The following is a 27,496-nucleotide window of genomic DNA, read 5'->3' on the forward strand; positions in this document are numbered from 1 at the left end:
TAGGAGGGCATACAATGCTGATGATAGCAGGGTAGAGAGTTAGGCCCTTTGCAGGGGTTAACTATTTTCACTATATGTTCAATAGGTGGGAGAAGAGGGCTTTTTTCCTTAGGAGAGGGCTGGGGGACATTTGGAAAGGCATGGACTCTGCTGGAATTTGGTGTTTTGAAATGAATGCTCTCTGACTTTGTTTTTCCCTTTGGCTGTGTACTTAGTGTGTGCCATTTCCTGGAGCTGTGTCAAAGCCCAGAAGGTGGCTTTGGAGGGGGACCTGGCCAGCACCCACACCTTGCACCCACATATGCAGCAGTCAATGCACTATGCATCATTGGCACCGAGGAGGCCTATGACGTCATTAACAGGTACAGCCAAAGCCAGCAGTGACAGAAACACAGAAGGGCTCCCTGCCTGCTGACACTGCACTGACTATTGCCGTCTCCTGCCTGTCTCTCCTTTGTTTCTCAGAGAGAAGCTTCTTCAGTATTTGTACTCGCTGAAGCAACCTGATGGCTCTTTTCTCATGCACGTTGGAGGTGAGGTGGATGTAAGGTGAGTGGGGTTTTTCTCAGGCTGCTGCATCAGTAGATTCTAGAGCTTATCCGCCATTAGAGATGCCAAACCCAAGGAACAACATGGCAAAGCTGCTGCTTTGTCACAGAACGACACACAGAATGACATGTTGGTGACACAGTGTCGTAATCATTGCAGATATGATACAGATGTCCTCAGGTGTCATTACCATTCAACTTCTTTTATGTAAATGTCAAAACATTACTCTAAGAAAGACACACAAAATCAAATACTTTTGTTTTAAAAGTTCAAAACACATTTGTTTGGTATAAAATGATAAACTAGAATATATAATAACTATATAGTGTCATATAATCTTTCATTTCTCTGGGCTAAGGGAGAAGAAAGCCCAGTAGGGATTTAGTAAATCTTTGGTGAATGAATTTAATGAAATCATGAGATGTTTAACATCTGTGTGAGAATTGCTTTGGGAGGTGCAGAAACCCTTAGTGGCTAGTAGAGTGCAGTGAAATAGACTTGCATTAACTGATTGGAACCAGTTGGCTCAAAATTATTATTTTACTCAAGAATTGTCTGATGTACCTAGCAAGTAGCTTACTAACCTGGCAGGGGATTGTTTATGAACATATAGGGAATTCATTGAATAAGTCGTTTCTCAACAGCAGTGGATCATTGAGATTTTATACCAAATTCTTATTACTTCATCTAAGAAATATATTTTTTATGAGGTTTCTGTATCAAAGCATCTTCTTATCTATTTGTAAATGTGTTTGCTTCTACACAAGTCAATTAACATTCTGGCTTAACCATTGGTTGGAAAATACAGGGGAAGAAAAAAATATGAATGTTGTGGAGCATAAAACACATTGCAGATAAAAGTAGGTAACCAGGGTACAGAGGCCTTTCGTGAAGGATTTCCTTCTATCTGTGATCTGTCTGTTCAAACCAAAAAATTAGACTAGTTATTTACCAGAAAAACTGTTTCTCTACTTGTGACACTTCTGACACCAAATATGTGGTTTTTTCCCTCATATTAAATAGTTCTGACACTAACTACCCAGAGTTAGGACAGATATCACAAGTAAGGGCTCAGTCCCACAAGACTGTCCCCACTTCAGACGCCGATCATCCGTATTGCATACCCAGGTTACCCACACTTCTACCTGATTTGGCTATAAATCAGGGGTTCCCATGCCTTCCTCCTTAGGTTCAATAATTTGGTAGAATGGCTCACAGGACTCAGGGAAATATTTTACTACTACTGGTTTATTCTAAAGGTATTATAAAGGATAAAAATTAATAGCCAGATAAAGAGGTACCTATATAGGGCGAGGTCTGGAAGGATCCAGAGCACAGGAGGTTCTGTCCCTGTGAGGCTGGGGTGCGCCACCCTCCTCTCAGGCATGTGGATGTGTCCATCAACACAGAAGCTCCCCAAACCCCTTTATTTAGGATTTTTATGGGAGGGTTCCATTATGTAGGCATGATTGATGAAATCATGGGCCATTGGTGATTAACCCAATCTCCAGCTCTTTCCTCTGAAGAGGGGCTGAAAGTTCCAACCTTCTAATCGCATAGTTCTTCCTCTGGCAACCAGCCCCCATCCTCCAGGAGTCATCTCATTAGCAAAGTCAGGATGGTTGACTGGGGCTTGTTATAAAATATTAGGTTGTTGCAAAAGTAATTGCGGTTTTTGCAGTTGTTTTTAATCTTTTAAACCGTAATTACTTTTACACCAACCTAATACAAAAGACTCCCCTATCACACTCAGAAAATTCCAAGGGTTTTAGGAGCTCTGTGCCAGGAACTGGGGAGCATACCAAATACATATTTGGTATATCACAATATCTCAGTACCTGTAGTTAAAAGGTAAACTGAGGCACATTATAAATGTTAAGAGTTGACGAACAAAAATTGATTTGAATCGGGCAGCATCCATTCTACAGATAGAAAGGAGCTCCAAGGAGCTATACAAAATGAGAGACATTTATAGGCAGAAAGGAGCAGGAACAGGGAAGTTATACCAGGCAAAAAAGCGGGTTGGTTATTGCAAGGTTCCTTTGTTTGAGGGCGTGGCAGGAGTTTATCAGGCCGACTACCTAACTAGTGCTGCTCAGGCAATTCCTGATGGACTGACTGGTTTAAGATTCCATTTCTGGGAGAGCCGAAACTGTAACTAAGTATTGGTTTAGCATTAGCAGCTCCATTTTGGACCTGTTGTCTGGTTTCTAACACTGTGTAGGAAAATGAAGCCAATATAACTATTGAGGAAAAGCAGTGTACAGTACTGCATTGATGCTTCTTAACGAAAAGGTAAAAAGATTTCCATTTACAGTCACTACCTTTTCATTCCTGTTCTATAGCTATTCCAACCAAATATACACAGTCTTAAAATGTAACTTTTCAAACTTCCTGAGATTATTAGGCAAAAGCAAGCAAACCATGGGCAAAATTGCTTTAGTATTTTATCCCATACCAGGTGACAGAGCATAGATTGTATTCAAGAAAGAAGTTCAGTCTTATGGAAGTGTAGAGGACCTGGTGGATAGTGAAGGACCGGAATTGGGGCTGGAAGGACAGGCTGGGAATAGACGGAAGGGCCCTGAAATCTTAAGAAGCCTGGAGTTTATTTTAAGGGCCGTGGGAAGCCACTGACAAGTTTTAAGTAGAGAGTGATGTGTTCTGACTTTTTTATTAGTTTCCTAGTTGCAGTGAATAGATGGTAGCGTTTTAGTAAAGCTCGGAGGAAATCGATCCAGGTAATGGTGCCTTGGATTTGAGTGACAGCATCATGGATGAAGAGCAGTGGACAAATTTGAGAGATGTGATGGCTGGATGGAGGGAGAGAGGAAGAAATTGCACCCGAAAGATGTATGTTGTTCCCTCCCCATCTCAATCTGAGATCTAGGACTAGTGGCTTCTGGCAACCCCCCTCAGTTCTTCCATTTATAAGAAGCAAACTACATTTTTGGCCACTTCTCTACCTCAGAGGTTACTTAGGATTCAAGAGCAAATACTTTTGAACCCCTTTGAATGGCTCAAGACTTGAAGGAAATTAGATCAGACCTTCGAAGTTAGCTTTTGGTAGATGATAACATTTGGCATGTAGGCCTCTTGCATGCTTCTGATGCCTGCTGGCATAACTCAACCTCTGCTGTGCCTTTGGCCAGCAGGCTGATAAAAATGCTGGTAGGATAATAATACTCACAGCTTCTGCAGAGATTTCTTTGGAATATCTCAGTAAGTCTGGCTTAGTATTATGTCTGTATTGAATATTATTGAAACTAGACCCTTCTCTGTTCTCCCTTTTCTATTTCTTAGGAGGCCTTAGAAAAACGGATTTGTAAGCAGAATTAGAATTTTTGTCTTCAACGTAAAATGGAGCTGAGATGCTGGGTATTTGAAAAGACTGTAGAGGGGAAGAAAAGAGAGTTTGTAGATGTGTTCCATAATAGAGGGAGAAACCAAAATTAAATGTGTCCTGAGAAGATTTAGGGCTGGCAGGATGAAATGGCAAGAATTATTCCAAGTCTAGTAGGATAACATTAAAAAAATAAAAAGACGTGCCCTATCTTTTTTATTTAAAAGTGTGTGTGTGTGTGTTTGTGTGTGTACTGTTGGAGTACTTGAAATCAAAGCTCTTTTCTCCCCCTAGAGGCCTAAGGGACATATCTCAGCGGGCTTATCTATTCCTGTCCCTTGTCTGGTCTAAGCAGCCATTAGCGTCTCGTGACCTGCTTTGCAATGTGTTAGTTGTAGAAAAAATATGGTTAACCTTTAATGTGTCCATGCCATCAGCAGACAGAAATCCCGGATCTAAAACAGTACTGACATCTGAGTGAATGAGCATATCAGAAATTCCTGAATGACACCATGGAATTTTGGGAACCATTATAGGTCTTGGAAAGAAGAGCTAAATTCACTTTTGACATGAATTGATATGGCTGTAATTTCCTCTGATGTAGAGTTGACCATGTGGAGGTAGGGGGAATAGAATGTCATGTTCTTTCACTGAAGCCATGCTGTGAGCAACTCTATCCAAATAGAATGTCAAACCTCAGTTGGAGACCCAGAAGGACAGACCGTGAGCCAAGAGTGAGGACAGGAGGTGATTATAGCTTACTAGGCAAAGAGAGCAATCCACCCAAGAAGTTCAGCGAGCCTTAGTTAGGCTCTTCCTCAAAGCTTAACACTTTATCCCTCTATTTCTGTCCTTCTAGAAGTGCATACTGTGCCGCCTCGGTAGCTTCTCTGACCAACGTCATCACTCCAGACCTCTTTGAGGGCACTGCTGAATGGATAGCAAGGTGAGAGAAGCTGGGATTTGTCCTGACCTCTAAGACAGCAGGTGGGCAAGACTTCTGAAAAATAAAGAAAATGAAAAAGGACTAGAAGGGAATATAAAATTACAAGAGATGTGTTAGGGTTGTAGCATTGTGTGTTTTTCAAAAATGCTTTAAAAGCTTTCTTTTTTCCAAACTTTCTTTAATGTTAGATTGGCCAGAATCAAAAATTTGGGTACACAGTAATGGTGGGAGTCTAAATGGATTTAACCAGTTTGGAGAACAATTTGATAATATCTCAAAGTAGCCCTTGCTGATGACCCAATAATTCCATTCCTACAGAAACTCTCACACACATGCATGAAAGAGACAAACATAGGGCTTGTTATAAAAAGCTGGAAACAAGTTAAATGTTCATAAGCACGAGATGGGTAAGTTTTGGTAGTCACTCAGGAATATAATATAGCAGTTAAAACGAATTGACTAGAGCTACGTGTATCAATATGAATGAGTCTCAAGAACAATGTTGAGTGGGAAAAAAAAGGATGTTAAAGAAAACATGACGATCAGCATATTTACTAAAAATTTTAAAATATGCAAAACAGCTCTATATTGCTTATGAGAAGAATCAAACATACTAATATAAAAACATGCATGGGAAAGATAAACACCAACTTCAGAATGATGGTTACATCGGCAGGGAGAGCAAAGGAAAGGAGATAGGGGAGGTCTACACATCTCCACAGGAGACTTCAACTGTATCTGTAATTGTTCAGTTCTTTAAAATACTACAAAAACAAACAAACAAACAAACAAACCCTGAAATGTATATGGTTAAATCAAAGCTAGGTGTTAGATGCATGTATGTTTATGTTCTATATATTATTTGCTATACTTTCTTGGATGGATGCTTCAAATACTTCATAATTTTAAAAAAGCAAGCAAAAAGTAGATACACATGTACTATTATGAAATGATATCTAAAGTGTATTGTTTAATTTTTTACATTTTTATTTTTATTGACGTAGTACTTAGTATTATGAAAATATAATTTACAGCTAAACCAGATGATACATTATGATCATATTTACTTTTTCATATAACTTTTATTTTCCTCAGATTAATCATTACCTCTTTTAAAAAAATGTATGTGTCATGAATTCATTCCCATATTTTCTGTCAGAGCTATAAAATTACTCCCAATACAGTCAAACACTTCAGGTAATGTATCGATTCTCTTTTGTGTGTGTGTATATTTGTGCGCGTGTACATGTGTGCATGCGTGCATTTGTGTGTTCTGAGTTATCCCACCTGGAGCTCTCTGTCCTCCTGGACAGATTGCTCTCAGCTTGCTGAACAGCAGGCATCCAGAAGCTTCCTTTCAGCATGAAATTCACTTCACTTCTCTCCTTTGTTGAAGCCCTGTCCTTTTTCTTGGTTTATTGATTCATTTTAATAAAGCGCATACTCCAATAGGTCCCAAAAAGAGCACTTGGGTGATACATTTTTAGGATTTTGTATTTATCTTTATTCTAGTCTCACATTTGATTAATAGTTTATTTGGTTAGAGATTTCTAAATTGGAAACTGTATAAATTATATTCCTTCAGAATTTTTAAGCATTGCTCCATTATCTTCTGGCTTCCAGTGTCATTGTTAAAAAGGCTGATAAATATATCTATATCTATATATAGTTATGTACAAAACATGTACCAGATCTACATAATAAAAACTGTAAAACAGAAGTAATTTCTTAAAAGTGTGGTACAGGGCAGGGAGAGGAAGTATATGGGAACTCTCTGTACTTTTATGCTAAATTTTCTATAAGCTTAAAATTGCTATAAAATAGTCTTAATAAAAAAGGCTGATAATAATAATCAACATTTACTGAGTACTTGCTATGTAATAGTCAGTAGTGGGGTAGCTGTAGTTTAGAGATTGAGAAGATATAGGCTTTTGAGCTAGACTGCCTTGGTTTGGTTCTTTTTTATACTTTCGGTTGCTCAATTGAGATTTCCATCTTTTTATTCATTATGAGTGTATTTTTCCTCACTGAGTAAATATATAATTATAATACATGCTTTAAAATTCTTGTCTGGTGATTTTAACATCTGAGTATCTTGGAGTTAGTATGTCACATTTTCTGGGTTCTGCATATGTCAAGTAATTTTTGGATTGTATCCTGGACATTGTGATGTTCTGTTGTAGAGATTGGATCCTGTTAGATTGCTTTAAAGAGTGTTGATGCTTTTGTTTTAGCAGGTAGTCAACTTTGTTAGATGCAAACTGTAGATTGTCACACCTTCAGGGGGCAGTGGCTCAGCTCTCAGATCAGTTCTTGGTCAGAAGCACCTTTTGGTTTGCCCAATGTCTGTGTGAGTCAGGCGTCAGGTAGAAATCTGAGTGAAGTTTAAACACAGAAATTGGGGTTTTCCTTCTCTGGCTCTCCTCTTTCTAGGATTCCTTCCCAATTTCTATCAGCCTGGTTCCTGCCAGAAAAATGGTGGGCTTTCTGTTTTTTAGGTGTCTTCCCCTGATCCCTGACCTACCATTGCCACTAGTGGCCCACTGTCGTCATTCTCAGGGAAAACCAGGAATAGGGTGGAGGAGGGACAGGATTGACTTTCCAATTTTCAAATCATCACCCAAATCTGCCTGCCTTCTTTTCAGTTTACTGAGCCTTTGGGAAGTTGTTTTGTGTATTTTGTCTAGAGCTGTTATTTGCAGGATTGGATTGTTAGGGACTTACTAGATGTAGAACGCCTACTGCCCGGGTTTGAATCCCAGTTTTGCCGTTTATTAGCTTTGTGCCTTCTACATGTTGTAGTTTCCTTATATGTTACATGGTAGGATATTGGGTTTGACATTAAGCTGAAATATAAAGAAATTAAGTGACCAAAACCTGTTTGGTAACCACTGTGCTTTCTTGCCTCCAAATGTCATTGTATTCCCAATCTGTTGTGTTTTTCTTTTGTTTCTCTTTTTCTCTGCCCCACCCTGTGTCCCTCCCTATATGGTTTTGGAATGTTTACTCTTGCCATTTGGAAATTTTATGCCAATGAACCATGATATGGATATATTTTCATTCATTGTGCTGTTCACTCAGCAGGTATCTTTGATCGGGATTGCATTTCCTTTAGTTCCAAGAAACTTTATTATGTTATTTCTTTAATAATTTCTTCCCCTCCATTTTCTGTATTGGCTCTTTTTATACTATCCTATAAATACGGTTGGTCCTCTAATTTTTCAAACATTTTTGCCTATTTTCCATCTTAATCTTTCTTATATACTTTCTGAGAGAGTCTTTTACCTTTTGTCTTCTAATACCTTCTGTTGAGTTTTTATTTTTGCAATTCTATTTAAAATTTTCCAGAGCTTATTTTTTCCTTATTTATAAAAGACGAATACTCTCTCCTGTTCTTGTTTCAGGAATATTTTATACTTGTGGTGTTTTTATTTCATATAATATTTTATCTAAAAATACAACTTTAAAAAGTTTATTTATGGTTCCTACATTATTTTCTCCAATTTATTTTTGTTTGTTTGTTTGGGTCTCTCTCTTTCATATTAGAGTCTGCTCAAATGTCTGGTGTTCATATTTAGGAGTCAAAAGTTTCTAGGAGCTACGTGTGCCAGGGTGGGCTAGGATACAGCCATTCATTGGGGACCGCTCATATATCCATATCTGTAGGAGTTTTTCCTTGAGCTTATGAGGTTCCCTAGAGAAGTCTTCCATATTCCTGGTTGGGGTATGAAGTTGACAGCCAGCTGTGTGAAACACTAGTAGGGAAAGAAGTTGTGGGTGTTTGTGTTCAGATCGTAGACTCTCACTTAATCCCCCTGCTCAGTACAGCATGTCCTTCCTGCTTTCAGCCTATGCTGGATATCCTGGAATTCCCATCTACTTGATTAAAGCCCTGAAACCTCCCATCTTCTCCTGGGTTTGAGTACTTTGACTGGGTACCTGGAAGTCTAACTGATTCTTATATAAATTTGCAACCAATCAACTTTGTCTAAATGTATTCCACTTTCAGAGGCACCTGCTCTCTCGTCCCTGGACCTTTCATTGGAGTAAATCACCTTGCTTTCTGTTGCCACCCCCAACCCCCACCCTGAGGCTGGTTTAGGTTTCTCTATTCTGTTAAGTCAGTTACTTCCCTCTCCTTTTCTAGCAAAATTTGTTATCTCCTGTCTCTATTCACATCCTCTCTATTCTCTTTACCCTGTGGGTTTATCCCTTTTTAAGTTCCTTTGCTTTTATTTTACTGGGTTCTTGTGTTCAATTTATTATGTTTAGCTAGAAGACACTCCCAAAGGATTTTACTAAGTTGCTCCCATGCATGTAAAAACAAAGGGAGGGAAAGTGGAATATTTATGTGTGTGTGTGTGTGTGTGTGTGTGTGTGTGTTCGTGTATAGTGTATGTGTGTGCATGCGTGTGTGTGTGTGCATGCGTGTGTGTGTGTGTGTGTGTGTGTGCAGAGAGAGAGAGAGAGAGAGAGAGAGAGACTGAGACACAGAAACTGACAGTGGTCACTGCTGGTGAGAGGGACCAGAAAGCCAGGGTGGGCAGGAGACTTACTTTTCATTATTTCTATACCATTTAAGTTTTTTTAATTAAAAAAATTTCAAAGGTAAGTTAAGAAAAGTTAAGAACAAGAAATTGGAAAAGGTCTGTTGTGCATTCTTCACTCATCAGGGCTTTCAAACTTGAGCTATTTCTATGCTCCACGTAGCCAAATGCACTGGAAAGAACACTTGGAGTGTTTGTGTTTGGGTGGCGGTGGTGTTGGGGGACGGAGGATGCTCAAAAGTCTATCCAGGGAGTGGGAGCCAGGTTTTGACTCTGCTATGATCAGCAGTAGACCTGTACTAAAAGATAACCAGAATTAGCAGTTATTTTTCTATTTCATTTTAACCTGATGGTTCTCATACTACACGTATGATTTTATAACTTCTTTCTAAAAAGTAATGATTTGAGGTAGGTACTATGTAACCTAAGTAGACTGTTTCTGAATTTCCTTTTTTTATTTTTTTGAGGAAAAGGCACTTCCAAAGTTAATTACTTGGCATCTTTCCATTCGTAGTTGTGATGGTTTATGCCGTAATCTAAGTGAACTCATCTTTCTCTGTCCAGGGTGGTCCTGCTCCTGTACCCATCCACGCAACCCAGCTGTTCATTGTTTGCACTGACCCCTTAATCTGCTTTTCTCAATCTTCTCCTAGGTGTCAGAATTGGGAAGGTGGAATTGGTGGGGTGCCAGGGATGGAAGCCCATGGAGGCTATACTTTCTGTGGCCTGGCCGCACTGGTCATCCTCAAGAAGGAACGTTCCTTAAACTTAAAGAGCTTATTGGTAAGTGTCTGTTGATCCGTTTTCCTGCCAGGCCCCTGGTGATGTGACTACTTTGGCAGGCTTTGGGGAAGGTTTGGCTGTGAGAGGGGCTAACAGAGTTCCTGCCTTGAGCTCCCAAGCTAAAAGTCCTATAATGAAGCTTTAGATAAGAGCTGTTGGAATGCTCAGCACAGTTCTGAGAAAGTGGAAGGAGTGAACATCTGCTCTCAGTTTCAGTTCCCTTCTTCCTGCCTTTCATCTTCCTGCTCTGAACTTTCTACATAGTGAATTAGGCCAACTCCAGAGTCTTCATGAGTCCCTTAGATATCTGGTATGAGCTACAATACCTGCCTTCCTCATACTTCCAAGAAAAGTGTTGCTTCAGTTTCTTAAAAGTAGGGGTTACCATATGTCTTAGAAAAAAATCTCCTAAGAGAAAAAGTTTTGAGACGAACTTTGAGGCATTTTGAAGTCAAGTTTTTATTACCTACCATGCTATGTGAACATTTAATAACTACATTTAAATGAGCTGGGCAGAACTGGGTAATTACATTGAGCCCACGGCCCAAGCATTTATGTCTGGACTCCAAGCTCCCGACCAATATTCAGAATGAACTCAGAAAGCAGTCAGCTTCAGGGAGTCACTGTAGTTAAATTATCCCTGGAGACCTTGTGTACAAATATACACACACCCACAGCCACCAAGGAAATGTCTCTAGGAAGCATTTACTTCCTGACCATGACCCCAAAGCAAATTGAACTACAGTTGACATTCATCTTTTGTCCTCAAGTTCAGATGTCAGGCTCCTATCATAGGAGCTGTGTGAGACTCACTGTGAGCTTCTAAGAGAGTTTCTATTGTTCTCTGTAGACATATGATCAGCAGCATTTTGTCCTCATCCTTGGGAAGCCTCTGATGGCACATGCTTTTTGAAGGTCCTTAAAGACTTGAAAGTTCATACTGAAATGGCCAACTTTGTGCACTGGACTCTGAAATCCACTAAAATCTGATTACGAACAAGGCATGAAACATAAAGGTTCTATCTCCCAGGCAGAAATAAAGAATGTAATTAGTGAATGCCTCAGTTACAAAGACATCCTAAATTTGAACCCAGTCTCTACCACTTCCTAGCCATTTGACCTTGGGAGAATTGTCTAATTTAAATGTTTTAGCTTCAGTTTTCCCCCCTCTATAGAGATAATAGTTCCTTGAAAGTTAAAGAAGAGAACATATATAAACAGCCTGGCACATAGTAGGTGCTCAAATAATGTTGGTGTCCTTCTTACCCAACCTACTCCCTTGCCTCCATTTGCTTTGGGAGAACTTGTACCCACATCTGAAGGGCTAACAGAGTTCCTGCCTGTAGTCATGAGAATAAACCCATGAGCTTAGGCACTGGAAAAAATTAGTCTGGCTTAAAAACATTTCATCTTTGGGGTAAGTAAAAATGAAGAATGGACTTCCCACTCTAGTGACTGTTTTCTTGATTAATGCTTAGCTTACTTTCATTAAATGGCATCATCCCGAAAACATGGTTCATTTAAGACTGACTAGGGATATATTACTGCCTGCATTTGCAGTACAATTTTTTACGTCTTTCTCTTAAGAATTTGCGATTATGACTCTCTATGGGTGGGTGTTGCCTTGAACAGGCATATAATCTAAACTTTACAACCATGAACTTAAAAGAGGGCTGGGAAACTCCCTTCCCCCGCCTCCTTCTACAAGGGTCCTCAGTGACTTCTTTCAGGAACTCAGTCTAATGAGCATGTAGGTACAGGGGAAATACCCTACTCTGTACCGTTCAGGTTGGTAAGGCAGTTGTGTAAGCTCTTGGCTGGAGGCTGCAGCTACCTTGGAGGTCTGGGAGGGAGAGGGAAATGTCATTATCTGCTCAGCCAGTTGGTTCTGCTCATTGCTAGAGGCCCAACCCATGTGACTATCTTGATCTTAATAGTAGAGTGTGTTTAGAAAACTTGGAGATAAGCAAGGAATGGTGATATCATGGGTGACCACTGAGTGACATCAGGAGCCACTTTACAGGTTCAAAGTAAAAGATTTTCTTTTATCAGCCAGCCAGGTTCCCTGGAGAAGCAGAGAGGCTAGACCAGACAAAGCCATCACTGGTCATTGGGACTGATGGCGTCTGCTTTCAGGCCTGCGAGTGACTTGCTAAGAGACCCAGGATGAATTTCCTCAGGAGCCAAGTAAAAGTCAGGAACAGTTTGAGATCATCTGATGAGATGTAGCACAAAATTGCATTTATCTGCCTTTTTTCTTTTTTTTTTTTTTTAGGAGGGTGCAGCTCCCAGTGGCCCATGTGGGGATTGAACCAACAACCTTGGTGTTACCAGCACCACACTCTAAGCAACTGAGTTAATTAGCCACCCTCCATTTATCTGCTTTTAATAAACTTCCCTGAGCAAGGATGGTGATTAGAAATGAGCCCCTGGTGGTCTTGCCTTAAATTTCCTAGTTAAGTCTTGTTTATTAAGAGACTTTTGCAGGTCTGCTTACAAGCCAGCTTGGCCTCTTTATTCTCTCAGCACCAGAACCCATTTGGAACCTGGGTAAAGGTCGTTAACTCTGTGTTAGGCACTGATCATAGATCAGTGCTGGTTGCCTGGAAAGGTTAGCTTAAATGCTCCACTCTGCATCTGTGGCCATGAGAAGGAAGTAAGAAGTCACCAGCACCAAGAAACCAAGAGACAGGAATCCTCCCTCCCAAGATTGGCCTCTGGAGATCTTGTCTTGCTGGATTCTGTGTCTCTTTTAGCTTACAACTGCCTCTCCCTTTTCTGTCTCATTCTCAGCAATGGGTGACAAGCCGGCAGATGCGATTTGAAGGTGGATTTCAGGGCCGCTGCAACAAGCTGGTGGATGGTTGCTACTCTTTCTGGCAGGCGGGGCTCTTACCCCTGCTCCACCGGGCACTGCACGCTCAAGGTAAGCCAGAGCTGTTGGCGAGGGCTGGGTGATTTCCCTCGGCAGCTAACCAACTCAGGAAGCCAGAGTGCTTTTTCAGAGAGGGTGACATAAGCTCTGTCTGTCCTGGATTTTGAGTGCCCCGCCTGGAACCTTCTACCTTAGGCATGCGCGTACAGACTAAGAGTTAGTTCCAATAGTTTAGGTGTCATGGCTGCTTCAAACTGGCTGTGGCTGAAAGGAGCCACATGGTGATGGCCCCCAGGGTTTCCAATGCAGAGTTCTGTATTTGTCACATCAGAACTGAAAACACATGCTGTGTACATGGTCACAACAGTGACAAAGAATACAATTGCATAAAGGGGCCAAGAACTCACAGAGGAAAGACCCTCTGTATCTGTGTGGCTGCGTAATTGCTGCCATTAGAAATGTATTTTAAACTTGTTGAAGAAGCCTAAATGCATATTTGTTCCACCTACACCAGTGGGATGGCAAGACTCACGTTCATTTCTGTGGCATCTCAAATGGGAGTATAAAACCGAGGCAGTTAGAGAGTAAGCAAAGCTTCTGGGAGCCATCCCTTATTATCTCTTGAAATCTTAGACGACCTGCTGACTCCTGAATCATCTTTCTTATTTAGTGTGAGAACAGGGTGTCTCTGAGGGCGCCAATGGGAGAGGGGAAGTTATGGCTGCCCTGCTGGGTGCTGATCTGTTCTTGGAGGGAAATCCCTTGGCCCAGAGGGAAGCTTTTGTTTGGACTTAGTAGTTGGGCAATTAATTGCTCAAATGTACATTAGATTTTTTTCTACTGCCCCCTCATCCTCTGCACACACACACTGTTTTCTTCTGGTTTGGCTGTTCTTTCTGAGCCCCTTTCTTTAGTTTCTTAATTTCATTTGAGTTGTAGCCACTTTTGATACTGAATTGAAGTCAAGAGAGCCTCTGTCCTGTCCTCCCATTCTTTTCTCATCTGTCCTGAGATTTCCTGGCCTGGGGCCCCTCAGCATTAAGACATGTCAGTTCCCCGACTCTCAAGCCTGCATGCTGTCTGTCTTGACCACTATGGTGAGGAAGTCAGGAATTCTCCCAGAGTCCAACATTTTCTAAACATAAATAACCTGGGGTTTTAGTGATCACTTTATTGGAACTGGTGAGGTCAAACCCCTGGTAAAACCATCAGCCTTTCACAAACCTGTCCCTGGCAGGGATAAGATGCAGTCATTGTGCAGTTGCCAAGAAAATCAGGAGAGAGCTCTAACAGGAGCAGTACCTTGCCAAAGTCTCCAAGGGGGGTCCTGGTTGACATTTTGTTTATTGTAGCACAAGTTCTGGAGGACAAGGCACATTCAAAGCTTTGCCTGGGGAAAAGGTTGTCTGTGAATCTTGGTGTTTCCAGCTTTTTTCACTGCCTGGGAGAAGGCTGGTGCTGGGCATGACACTCACCCACTTTTCAGAAACAGTGGACTTGGACCAAGCAGGGTTCTGGGAAGTGTTTTGAGCAGTGGGCAAAATATTGATGTTGGGAGTTGAAAGGAGATGCAGTGTAGAAAGATATTCAGAATATACTGTGATCAAAGTTAGGTTTCAAAGCAGTATGTATATAATTCTAGTTTCAGTGAAGAGTTGACTCCAAAAAAATCAATAGAAGGGTTGTGAAATGACAGATGTTGTTTGTTTTCTTTCTTTTTTATGTGCATTTTCTAATTTTTCTGTAATTAATACGTATTTCTTGCATAAAGAAAAACAACAACGATTATTTTACAAAAAGAGAAATTCTATAAACAAAATAAGTAGCAAGGTGGTAAAAATATTTGTGACAAATGATGAAAGGCTAATTTCTTTCATTTGAGAATGTCCTCTAAATCAATAAGAAGCAGATGAACAACCCAATTGAAAAACAGGCAAAGGATCTGAACAGACAGGTTCAGAACAGACAGAAAAAGAACGATTATTATCACTTCTACCGCCACTGCTGCGACTGCTGCAGCTGGGACTCATCAAGCCCTCATCGTAAGACAGGGACTAAACTGGTTCACATATATTTTCTCGTTTGGTCCTCAGAACAAACCTATGAAATAGGTACTTGTTATCCCCATTTTACAGATGAGGAAACAGAGTACAGTGAGTGAGGTTTAAGTGACTTGCTTTATAAGACCTGACTGCTACCTACAACGGTACCAGAGCCCTGCTTGTAACCACTGCTCAGGACCATTAATCAAATGAAAATATCTTAAAGAAATGCAAATAAAAACAGAGAGACACTGTTTTTGTTATCAGACTGACAGAGATTAGAAACCTTGATGCCGTATGTTGGGGAGAGTTGAGAAACAGGCACTTTTGTTCTGTTAATAGAGGCGGAAATAGGTGCATCATGTTTTGGAGGGTAGTTGGAGACATCTGTTTGGCTTATTTGAACTGAGCAAGTGCACTGTCAAGAACTTACCTGCAGAGATATTTGCAAAGAATATATATTGAAATGGAATTTTAATAGCAAACAATCCCACTGCCCATCCAAAGGTCAAATTATGATCTCTCCATACAGCAGCTGCACACAATAGGATGTGGAAAGTTCTCCAGGACACAACCTAAAGTTTCAAAGGCCAAGCATAGATCAGTCTGTGTGCACACAGCCTGGCATCTACACCACTTTTCCTGGAAGCCGACACCAGGCCCCTTTAACAGTGGGTGCCTCTGGGGCAGGGGAGGAGACGGAGGGAGGAGCTGTCCTTCTTAAACCTTCTCTGTCTTTACCATACTCTGCCCTTTTCTTTCTTTTTTCCTTTTTTACGATGTGCATTACTACTTTTATTTAGTAAATAAATGTATATCCTTTTAAAAGGTGAGATCCTATTGCTAACTGAGAAGACAACCAGGCACTGACCACACGCCAGCCCATGAATCCGGTTGCGGGGAGGTGGGGGGTATCCTGACTTGGCAAGTGGCTGCCTGAGCAGGTGTAGAAGGCAGTCTGAGTAGAAGCACGAGTTATTATTCGTATCTTAAAAATACCCAATGTTGACTTAAATATTAGTAAGTGATTTTGTTTTTGTGGAGCCATAAGAAAGCAGCAGGCCTATGAGTTTGTCTGGATTGATAGTTACTAGATGGTTGGTTGTTCTTTGGGACATACCCCAAGCCTGTCTTTGTCCACCTGTGAAACTGAGCTGCATGTGGCTGCACCTGTCTCTGTTTGGAAAAACTTGTGATTTCTTAGATACAAGGAACCTTTGAAACACAAAATGACATTATAATGAGGATCTGGAATTTAAAGTACAGGTATAATGGATTTAAAAGGCTGACTCCAGTGCAGTTATCACTCTGTAATCACATCTCCCTCATCTCACTATAATTCTGTGTGCTGGTATGCAAATTCCACATCTCTGCAAGTTCCTTGTCAAGTTTATGAACTTTGAGCTTTTAGACTTCAGTAATGTAGGAGGTAACTGAAGCACTCTGTGATCTATTTAATAATAAACCTAGCATTTTCTTTTCAGATTCCATTTTTAGCAATAGGTTATCATTTACCTTATAATAACAGTCTTTTCTTTCTTATGGAATATGAAGTAAAGGTATATTTTGTACAGATATTTAATGCAGTTATCCTGAAGTTTAATAAATATGCTTTTTAAAGTACAGTTTTCTTGAGATGTAATTCACATACCAGACAATTCACCCATTTAAAGTATACAACTCAATGATTTTTGGTGAATTCATTCAGAGTTGTACAGCCATCAGCATAATCCGTGTAGAATTTTTATCACCTCCAAGAATCCCTGAACCAATTATATATGCTTCTTTAAAGAAGAAATCACACACAAAAAAATCAAGTGTGATTACAGCATATGTGTAAACCATATACCGGGGCTGTCAAAAAATGTATACACATGACTTGTGTTCATATTTTGTTACTGATATATATTATTACAATTTTAATACAGTTTTTTCCTTCCTTAAAATGTGTATACATTTTTTTGGCACCCTCTGTATATATATATATATATATATATATATATATATATATATATATATATATATGTGTGTGATTTCTTTAAAACGCATACGTATAACCAAAACAAAAGAGCAAAAAGGGAAAAATAGGTGTAGGATATGATACAAACAAGGATAAATATAATAGGAAGCTAGATTAATAACATTGACTCTTGGATCTTAGAAGACACTCTCAAAAGGAAATACAACTAGTAAACAAAAGTTATAGGAAATTTTCACCCTAATTAGTAATCAAAGGCATGCATATCAAAACATGATCAGGCACTATTTCTTTTTAACATTTTGATTGCTGAGGACTTTTTAAAAAGTAACCAGTGCTGGAGGTAGTACAGAAACATCCTAAATTTTGCTGGCAGCTTTCTAAATTCTTAAAGTAGTTTATCAGTATCTGTTTAAAGCCTTAAAAATGTTTATTCCCTTTAACGGAAGAATTCCACTCCTGTGAATCTATTTGAAGAAAATAATCCTAAACATAGAGAAGAACCATAAAGATGTTTATTGTAGCATTTTTTAAATAGTTGCAAGGAACTGGAAACAACCTTGGAAATAAGTAAGAGAAGGGTGAAGTCCCATCTATTGTCTACAAAGTCAATTGTGCTCATAGGTGGGGAAAGAAGAAAGGGAAGTAATTAAAACAGTTCGAGTGCTTCAGTGCACATGTGTTCCGGAGTGAGCCTGAGAACGGGGGATCTGCAAGTGCTCCCACTTCCACTGGGCTCAGTCCCTGTGCACCTCGCCTAGTATGAGCATCTCAGAGGCCACGTGTGACTCAGGTGTTGAAGATGAGTGATTTTTGTTCGTGACCCTCAAATGTCAGCCAACCACTGCACCTCGTCTCTCCTCTCAAACCAGGAAATAGCAATCACTTTCCAACCGCCCTCATCTCTTCCTCTCTCATTTAAGAAATTTAAAAACTATTTTTTTCTGTAGTATTCTAAATATTCCACAATTAAATATTTTGCTTACATACTCCCTTTATATGCTATGTTTACTGCAAACTCTGATAAATTTTTACCATAAAAGATTCTATAATCATATATATCAGAGTTTTGGCCCAGTGCCTATGTTAATGCAGTTACCTTGTGATCCATGTAATGAAATACTATGTGGCTATTCAGAACGATGGTTATAAAGATTATATAGCTTAACAGGAAAGTTTATGGTGTTAAATGCAAAACGTAAGATACAAAACGATAATAACTTTATAGAAAATTGTTTAGAGAAAAAAACGACTAGAAGAAAGAAAAATTAACTTTCAGTTGCTATTTACAGGTTGTTTGCTATCTTTGTAGCCCAAGTATCAAGGTACAAAATTGACAAAGCACTTAATGTATATCCTACATGTGTATTTTTAAAAAATCATTTCCCATGTAAGTGTTTCTTCACTCATCTGTCTTGCAATTTGTCCCTCCTCCCCACTTGGTAACTGTGGCCCACAGAATTCTCTGACCATACCAATTGACCTCTAGAATGAAGAAGCCAGCTGGTTATCAGTACTTTAGTATTATTACCAGAATTGTCCATTTCTGCTTGGGCTGCCACATTATATGATGCAGGAGGGCAGTTCCTAGTTATGCTTCTTGGGAACGTTCTTTGATCCAAGAGAAGAGATGGAGAATTCCCTTTGGGGATAGGTTACATTCAGGATTAGCAAACTAGAAGAAACAGACATTATTACCTCTGTTAAGAGTTCTCTTAGCGAATTAGAGTCTGGTTAACAAAGTTCAGAAATGAACCAGAGGAAATGTCTTAAGAAGCCCAGAGGAAAGAGTTTTGGACCAACTCAGAAGCACTAACAGAGTTGAGTCTGGAAAGGTGAGCTAGCAGCTAGTCCGTGCCTGCCACAGAAGTGTTTGCAGACGGTCATCTAGGGTAATGTGTGCCCTTCAAGTCAAGCGAAAAGTGCCACTCTGTACTACTGCTCTTTGACTTGTGTCAAGGTTCAAGAGAAGGGACATGTCATGGGGCTTGGGTGCAGACATAAAGTGTCCCAAGAATGTAATTTTCAACATTAGTGCAAGAAGAATAGAAGGAAACCTTGACTGTTCCCATCGGGTGATTAAATACAAAGAAGTCACTGATGCTGTGCTGTCTTCTCCCAGGCCCAGCGCACTGATCCTTTGCCTCTCTGCAGGTGACCCTGCCCTCAGCATGAGCCACTGGATGTTTCATCAGCAGGCCCTGCAGGAGTACATTCTTATGTGCTGCCAGTGCCCCGCTGGGGGGCTTCTGGATAAACCTGGCAAGTGAGTGCCTTCTCTCTGGGGAGGAAGGGACGAGAAGGGGAGAGAGCTGTGTGTAACTTTGGCCAACTCAGAGCCAGATGGCAGCAGGTGCCAACCTTTAAAAGGATTGTCCCTTTCCATGCAGATGCTTAGTGCTGGTGTGGTGTGGGAAGAAGCACCCCACTTGGGGTCATCCATCCTGGCACCTGCAGGCCCAACCTTTCCTGCAGCTTTCCTGCACTCCCCTTTCCAGATAGGCAAATGGATTGCCGAGCTGGTAGTATTTTCTTTCCTCTTTCTTTTAATTAACCAAACTGATTTAAAAAGAACAGGATTTTAAAACCCTTGAGGATCATGAACAGAGATTGTAATCACAACTGTTATAGAATAAATACCTTTAGGTGCCAAATAAAAGAAAGGGGAAATCAAATAAGTTCTACCCCCTTTGCCTTTCACCCCCCATGCACACACACAGCCCCGGCTGCTGTCAGCATCCAAGGTAAGGCCCAGCTGAGGCTTGTCCCCAGCAATTTATCAGAAAGAATTTGGCCCATTTCTGGACACTTTGGTGGTTTTTTTGGAGAAATATATTAATTTAGCACTAGCACTACCCAAGAGAGCCCTTTTTAGATGACAGCTGGAAAGACTGACTCTAAAATGACAATTTCTGCTGTCTGTTAGGGCTGAAGGATGGGGCTTTGAAACATGCTGCCACGGAAAACCAGGCTTCCTGGAGCTCCGTGAGGAGGGCAGGGTGGGACGTGTGGGTCCTGGGCCTCTGAGTTGGTGTGGTTACTTTATGGTCGCAGGCGGCACTGGTGGAGGGGGCTGCGGGGAGCAGAGTAGCACCTGCTCAAAGCCACCCTGTCTTTGCAGGTCACGGGACTTCTACCACACCTGTTACTGCCTGAGCGGCCTGTCCATAGCTCAGCACTTCGGCAGTGGAGCCATGTTGCACGATGTGGTCCTGGGTGTACCCGAAAACGCTCTGGTAAGGTGGGACAACACCCTTTCTCTACAGCGCTCCCCAGACAGGGGCTTACCAAAAGAGAAGAACAGCTGTTCTTGCTCTGCAGACCTGACTGCTGTCTGCACAGGCTGGTGAGCCGGCAGTCACTGCCCTTCCCTGGTTTGCAGCTCATGCATGAGGATATGACTGTGGAGGAAATGCACCTAGAGGCAAACTCAGGGTTCTGAGTAGGCGGGGTTCTAATCTGTGACAGGTTTTCACAGGTTCTAACCTGTGAAAGGTTTTGTACCTTTATCCCCGAGTCGAGGACCTGGACCACTTATGGTTAGTTCCCTCTGCAAGGAAACTTGCTCAGAGGCAGGAAGTTTCTGGCACCTGCAGCCACACAGCCCTCACTGTATAGTTGTCTTCTGGAACTCTCAGCTTGTGTACTATCTCTCCAGAGAAGCCTTCTCAAACCATCTTCTGTAAATGAGATGGCCCCAAATGCTCTGCCACAGTGCTTTGTTTGTGCGCTCCATGGCACTCATCACAATTTGTAATGCATGTGTTTACTTCGTTTTTGTGTGTGTGTGCTGCCCTGAAAAACTGTCAGCCCATGAGGGTAGGGTGCTAACCACTGCATCCAGCCCCAGACCAGTCTGCCTGCAGGAGCTGCTCCTGAGCCTGAGACATGAGTCCAGCTAAGACTGTCCACAGCCATCAGATAATCGGGCCTGTGCAGATTGTCGCAAGATAGTTCCAAGAGGAGAAACACAAATGGCCAGTAGATGAATGAAAAGATGGGCAGCCTCCCTAGTAATCAGAGAAAAATCAGAGTAACAGCCATTCGGCGTTGTCAAGTCTTAACATTTTTTAATATTTGCTTCCTATGCAACCCTCTTCCGTTCTTTTCCCTCCCTCCTTCCCCAGCACAACCCTGTCCTAAATTTGACATTTATCATGCCGGCAGATGTGTTTGTGCTATTACTATATATGTATGTATCCATAAACAAAATAGTTTTGTATGGTTTCAAACTTTTTATAAAAGTATCTACTGTGCTACTTATCCTGCATTGCTTTCTCACTGACCATTATACTTTTGAGCTTTATCTGTGTTCATTTATGTTGCTCTAGTTCATTCATTTTAACTACTCTATGGTATTCCCTTGTATAAATGTACCCCGATGTATTTTTCTAGTCTCCTGTTGGTTAACATTGAGATGGTTTCAGGTCTTGCTGATGGTTTCAGTGTTGCAGTGAACATTTTTGTGAATTTCTCGAGGAGAGACTTGCTGGGTTGAAGAGAGTCCACACCTCCATCTACACGGCATGGCACTGAGCTGCTCCCCTGTGGCTGTGTGTTTTACGTTCACACAGCACTGACTGACATGCTCCAGTCAGACTTCCTTTCTGCCAATTTGATAGACGTGAAATGGTGTCTCAGTTTTGTTTTGCATTTCACCGATGACTACTGAGGTCGAGCATCTTTACAAATGTTTATTGGCCTTTTGTGTTATGTCTTCTGTGAATTGCCTGCCAGCTCATAGCCTTTGCTCACTTTCTTCCTGATCTGAAATTTAAATGGTTTGCCCTTTTCTTTTATATTTGTAGGAGTTCTCTGTATGTTCTTTATACTAATCCTTTGTCAGTGATGTGTGTGTGTGTGTGTGTATGTGTGTCGTGAATCTCTTCCAGTTTGTCATTTATCTTTTCACTTTGTTTTCAGTGTTTTTTGTTGAATAGAACATTTTAAGTTTAGAATGAAAAATTTCATTTGCCTTTTTGTTTTTTGAGGGTTTTTTTGGGGGTGGGGTGGGGGGTAGGGTGTTACTTGAGAAATCCTCCCATATGCCCCTGGTGCCTTTGGAGCTGCTGCCCCAGCGCTGGAACTCAGAGCAAGAGAGTCTGTCAGTGAGTAAGTGTGTGTGGGGGCCTTTTAAGAGGATTGCCTGGGACTGCAGCCATCCTCTGTCTCACTCAGCCACAATCTCTGCTGGCTTTCACAATCAGAAGTTATGGGGACTTCTCTCCCGGACACTGAAACCCTGGGCTGGGGAACCTGGTGTGGGGCTGGGACCCCTCGCTCCTGGAGGTAGGGGATCTCCACAGCAACGATATCCCTCCTGATTTGTAATGGTCACACATGGGTGTGGGACCAGCCTGTTCTGCTTCCCCACCCCTCCTACCAGTCTGGAGGTGGCTTCTTCTGTAGGTCCTTAGTTGTAGGGCCTCGGTTCAGCTAGATTTTAGGCGATTCTCAACTATGGTTGTTCTGTAGTTTAGTTGTCATTTTGAAGTGATCGTGAGAGAAGGTAAACACAGGGTTTACCTTCTCTGTCATCTTGACCAGAAATCTCTGCGCTCTCTTAATAGTTATAATAGTTTGTCTGTAGACGCTCTTGGATTTTCTATTTAGAATGTAATGTCATCTTCAAATAATGGCAGTCTTGCCTTTTCCTTTCTGATTCTTAAGAATTTTATTTCTTGTTCTTGCCTTGTAATGTTGGCTAAGACTCCTATAGAGTGTTGACTGGAGGTAGAAATAGAAGGCGTGCCTGTCATGCTTCTGATTGTTATGGGAAAGTTTCTATAATTTCACCACTCAGGAGGATACTTACTGATAAATACTTCATATCAGATTAAGGACGTTCCTCTTTATTCCTGGTTTGCTAGGTTGGTTTTTGTTCGTTTCAATCATAATCTGTGTTAAATTTTATCGAATGCTTTTTCTGCATCTGGTTTTTCTCCTTGAATCTAATATGGTATGTTTCGTTAATAAATACTCTGCTGTTAGCCTTACATTCTCAAGATAAGCCCTTCTTGGTCATAGTAGTGTCTGAGTGTGTATGTTTAATACACTGCTGGATTCAATTTGCTAATATTTTTGGCCAGTATTTTTATTTAATATTTTTTGCATGTATGTTCGTAAGGTTGATCTAAAATTTTGTTTTTGTTGTTCTCCCCAGATTATGTTTCAGGATAATGTCACAGCCTTATAAAATTAGATGGGTTTCTTCCTTTGCGTACTTGTTTTCAGTCTTTGAAAAAGTTGTGTGGGTTAGAGATTATCTGTTTCTTGTAGGTTTGATAACACTTGCCTGAGAAACCATCTAAGTCCGGCATTTTAGGGATAGTGGCAGAATAAGCAATTATTATTATTGATTTAATTTATTCATATGGGTTTTAAAGAATTTCTTCTTGAGTCAATTTGGAAAATTTATATTCTATAAAAATTATTCAGTTTATCTGAATTTTTATGTTTTGGCATTAAGTTGCTCATAGTATTCTCTTAAATTTTTAAAAATCTCTCCTGCAGTTATGTCCCCTTCTTCATTCTCCCAGAGTGGAAGAGTCCTGAATACTGGCCTAGGATTGTGCCCTATCTCAGATGTAGTTTCTTTTGGGTTTCTGTGATATAGTGGAATAATATAAAAGTATTTAAATACAGTCTGACACCTTTACTGCATAATAGCACTGTGGTCCTTTTTCTTTATTAGAAATGTAAATGTTTTTTGTTTTAATAATCGGGATATATATTATTTATATCTATATATCTCTATATATTTATATATATGAAAATTAAAAACACTTGATCATATCACTTCCTATTTTAGTGTTTGTCCAATTTTTGCCTATTTATATGCATCACATATATAAGCACGTTTTTATTTTTTTTTCCTTCTTCCACCCCCCCCCCCCGCCCCCCGCCCCCCGCCCCCCGCCCGACTCCGGTTCAAACTGTTGTTTCTCAGTCTAGTTGTGTAGGACACAGCGTTCTGGCCCAGGCTGGTATTATGAACCTTGTGCTCCCCTAGTCGGTTGGCCGCTCACAGCAGCTTACGGCAGCTCTCCCCGGCTGCGGGCCACCAGCCGCTCATGGCAGGACACGGTAACCCACGGCAGCACATAGCCGCCCACGGTGGCTGCTGGCCACTCACTCCTGGCAGCACACGGCAGCCTGTGGCTCATGCAGACCTCTGGCTGCTCACGGCAGCGCAGCTCCAGAGAGAGCTGTCGTTCACAGTCTTAGCTGTAGAGGGTGCAGCTCACTGGCCCATGTGGGAATTGAACCGGTGACCTCAGCGTTAGGAGCACAGTGCTCCAACCACCTGAGCCACCGGGCTGGCCCTATTTTTTAACTGCATCTTTTTAATGAAAAGATAAATGTGAAATACTGATAAAACATTTTTCAGAAAAATGGCATTTTTCCAAGTGGCGTACCTAAAATATCGTTACCCTGAATTGCACATACTATAATTCAGAATTACAAACACATTTTTAAAAAGTAAGCTTGGGACAATAATGTGCATACTGGTTTCCTCACTTAATATGTTATAAGCATTTGCCCATATCATTAAATATTTGAAAGCATGTTTTTAATGGCTATATAGTACTTCTTTGTGTCCCATGCACTAAAAAATGTTTTTACCACTATCCTGTTGTTGGATATTAGGGCCTTGTGTGATAAATCTCTGTGCGTCTCTAATGATTCCTTATGCTGAATTCTTACAAGTGCATTTAATGAGTCAAATTTCCAAGGACCATTGGGGTGATTAATTGGCGTCTGTTCTTATCTTTGCAGCAGCCTACTCACCCTGTGTACAATATTGGACCAGACAAGGTGATCCAGGCCACCATGCACTTTCTGCAGAAGCCGGTCCCGGGCTTCGAGGAGCATGAAGATAAGGCAACAACAGAGCCTTCCACTGACTAGAGGATTTGGGGTCCTGAGTCTCTGTGTTCACTGCAGCTCATTGTTCACCTGTTCAGACCAAGGCTTATATGTTTTGATATGTACTGCATTCTGTGCTGCACAAGCCTTGGCCACTATGGAGCTGTGGTTGTCCTTTCTTGTCAAAAGCGATGGCTCTGGGTTTGGAGAACACAGTGGCATGGTTTAAAAAAAATTCTTTCCATTCCTATCAAACCAAAAATCTATCAGCCCATGCGGCACCTAAACCCGGCTCAGGCCTGGCCAGGGTTGGTTGGGAAACAGTGCATGCTGGGAAGAAGCAGCCCCTCCCCTCCAGCTCTCCAGCCCAGGCAGTCCTATTGAAGTGAACGACATCCATGAGTATTACGGCATCCAGAGCCACTGCTGTGATTCCCACTTGCATGTCACTAGTAAGTCTCCAGGAAGGTGCCCTCCTGGGGGTGGAAATAAATCTGCTCCATGCCAAGGGAGGGGCTTTGGGTCCCACCAAAATGAATTCTCCAGAAAAAATGGTGATAGGGCTTCATTAGGAGTTGCCCAAGGCTCTCACCTCCCTCCCTGGTCCTTTGCAAAGGAGAGGAGCTGGGTTGGGGGAGAGAGGTCTCCTTGAGTTGTAGTCCCTTCCCCTCCACACTGGAGAACTGAGCCACACATCTCTCCAAGGCCGCCCATGGTGCCCGGGCAGGATTTGCTTCAGCCCCAGGTGTGAGAAACCAATTATGAGTGGAAAATGAACTTCTGATTCAACTCTGTGCCAGAGGAAGCACTCCAGTGCCCACTCCCTCACCCCACCCCATCATGTAGTGAAAATCCCCTCTGACGGCCTCAAGGCCACGCCTGCCGCCCGTGGCCATTCTGTGTGTTTCCATCTTTCTTCACAAGACTCCCAGCCACCCTCCTCAAAGACAAGTGTTGTCTCTTCTCACCCAGAGTATTAACACTACTAAGTCTTTCTCCTTAATTTCTGACTCAGGATTTATTCACATCCTGCCCACTACAGGCTCAGAGAAATAAAACCAAGTGCTAGACAGGCTGCCTGCTGCAAAGGCAATATAGCCACATCAACCTGGCTGTGGCAGGACTGAGGGCTGCCTGGTGTGGTCAGCCGGGCAGGGCCTCTGCTGCCCACACAGAACCTTTTCTCCATCGGTGGGGCGTTGAGTTGGGTCATCTGTCCACCGCCAGCGTCACAGCAAGTTCCGTGTCGCAGACCAGGCTTTCATGTAAGCAGCCACGGGCTGTGGGCAGGTGGGAGCTCAGAGACGCAGCATGAGGCTTTTCTCAAAAACTCTGGCCATTTGCTGCCTCTAATTCCCTAGTGCTTTGGCATACTGGATTATGTATTACCTCCTTGAAATAATAAAAGATTAACATTTTCTATGATGTCTCTCATTTAGACTGGTATCAAGAAAATTCCTTCAGAATGCCCAGGGTAGGAGTTATTGAAATTGCTCATGGATTGCCAGTGTCCTCCTGGGAGAGAGATTGCAGAGCATGCACATCAGTGATTACAAAGAGGTCCTGACTTGGGTTCCGCCCTCTCATTCCTGCTCCAGCTAGGATAACAAGGAGTGGGAAGAGCTATGTGTTTCCCAAGTTCCCTGGAGCAATTCAGTTTACTTTTGTCCCAGCACTTTGCACCCTGCGTTTCCTGGGCTGTCTGGGTGCTTGTCTCCTCGACCTGACTAAAAGCAGGAACTGTGCTCCTGAGTCCTACAGCAGGCATTTGGCAATGAGTGGGTAGGTGGACGTCCCAGCCAGAGATGGGGGGCTGTCACAGGGACAGGAGAATTCCGTGATCACCTGGCTTTCCTCCTCATCTGGTGAGAGACCCTTTCTCAAGGGAGAACAAGAAGGTCGGTGCTCTGTGGCCTGACTCTCCTTGATGGATTAGAAGAGGGTGTCCTCAGAGGTAGAGTATAAACCAGATCCACATCCTGGAGTGTAACTCCTGCCCCTGTGCTATTTTTGCCCTGTTAACAAAGGTTCGGGCTACAAAGCAACATATTGAAATGTATCCTTGCTATCACTACAATAGAAACGGCAAATCCTACCAGAAATTCTCCAATTCGCACTGCTAACTACTATCCATACATTACACCAGTAGTAGCTTTGTAAAAAATTGAACAGACATCTCATTTAAAGTGAAGTAGGGTGGCCAGAAGGGGGTGCTCTCGTGCCCTACCTCCATTGCTCAGTGCAACAGGAAATTCTTTGTAACAGCCTTTCCCAACTTCCTTTCCCCTCTATAAAAGAGCTTCCTCTTTGCTTTAGCCGACTTGCACATAGTTCCTGGTGGTCGCATGCACAGGACTGCAATTCCTTCTCCCCCCGAATAAACCTATTTTGCTGGAGAAATATCTGGCTGACTTTGTTTACAGTCAACATTCTCAAGATATTAAGAGATCAATTGCAGTAATAATAATAGGTGTGGTGAAGGGTCAGAAGGGATTGCTCAGTCTGAGCTGTCGTTATACCAAGGAGAGAGAATTTGAGCTGGGTCCCAAAGTGTAGGTAAAGTT

General features: G+C 41.7%; 1 protein-coding gene across 3 annotated transcripts in view; it reads left to right on the plus strand.

Annotated features, from left to right (window-relative positions):
* LOC308498435 (protein farnesyltransferase subunit beta) overlaps window positions 1-26,353 on the plus strand; it is a 73,017-nt gene extending 46,664 nt beyond the window's left edge. For all 3 annotated transcript variants that reach the window (XM_081050462.1, XM_081050461.1, XM_081050463.1), the window contains exons 5-12: window positions 216-362; window positions 466-549; window positions 4,752-4,838; window positions 10,039-10,168; window positions 12,962-13,094; window positions 19,218-19,329; window positions 20,185-20,299; window positions 24,843-26,353. In XM_081050462.1, the coding sequence (XP_080906588.1) occupies window positions 216-362; window positions 466-549; window positions 4,752-4,838; window positions 10,039-10,168; window positions 12,962-13,094; window positions 19,218-19,329; window positions 20,185-20,299; window positions 24,843-24,974 (940 nt within the window). In that variant the 3' untranslated portion in view covers window positions 24,975-26,353. The remainder of the gene's footprint in view (window positions 1-215; window positions 363-465; window positions 550-4,751; window positions 4,839-10,038; window positions 10,169-12,961; window positions 13,095-19,217; window positions 19,330-20,184; window positions 20,300-24,842) is intronic.
* Window positions 26,354-27,496: the final 1,143 nt, after the last annotated feature.

Source organism: Rhinolophus hipposideros, assembly GCF_964194185.1.
Source record: "Rhinolophus hipposideros genome assembly, chromosome: 5".
Taxonomy (NCBI): domain Eukaryota; kingdom Metazoa; phylum Chordata; class Mammalia; order Chiroptera; family Rhinolophidae; genus Rhinolophus; species Rhinolophus hipposideros.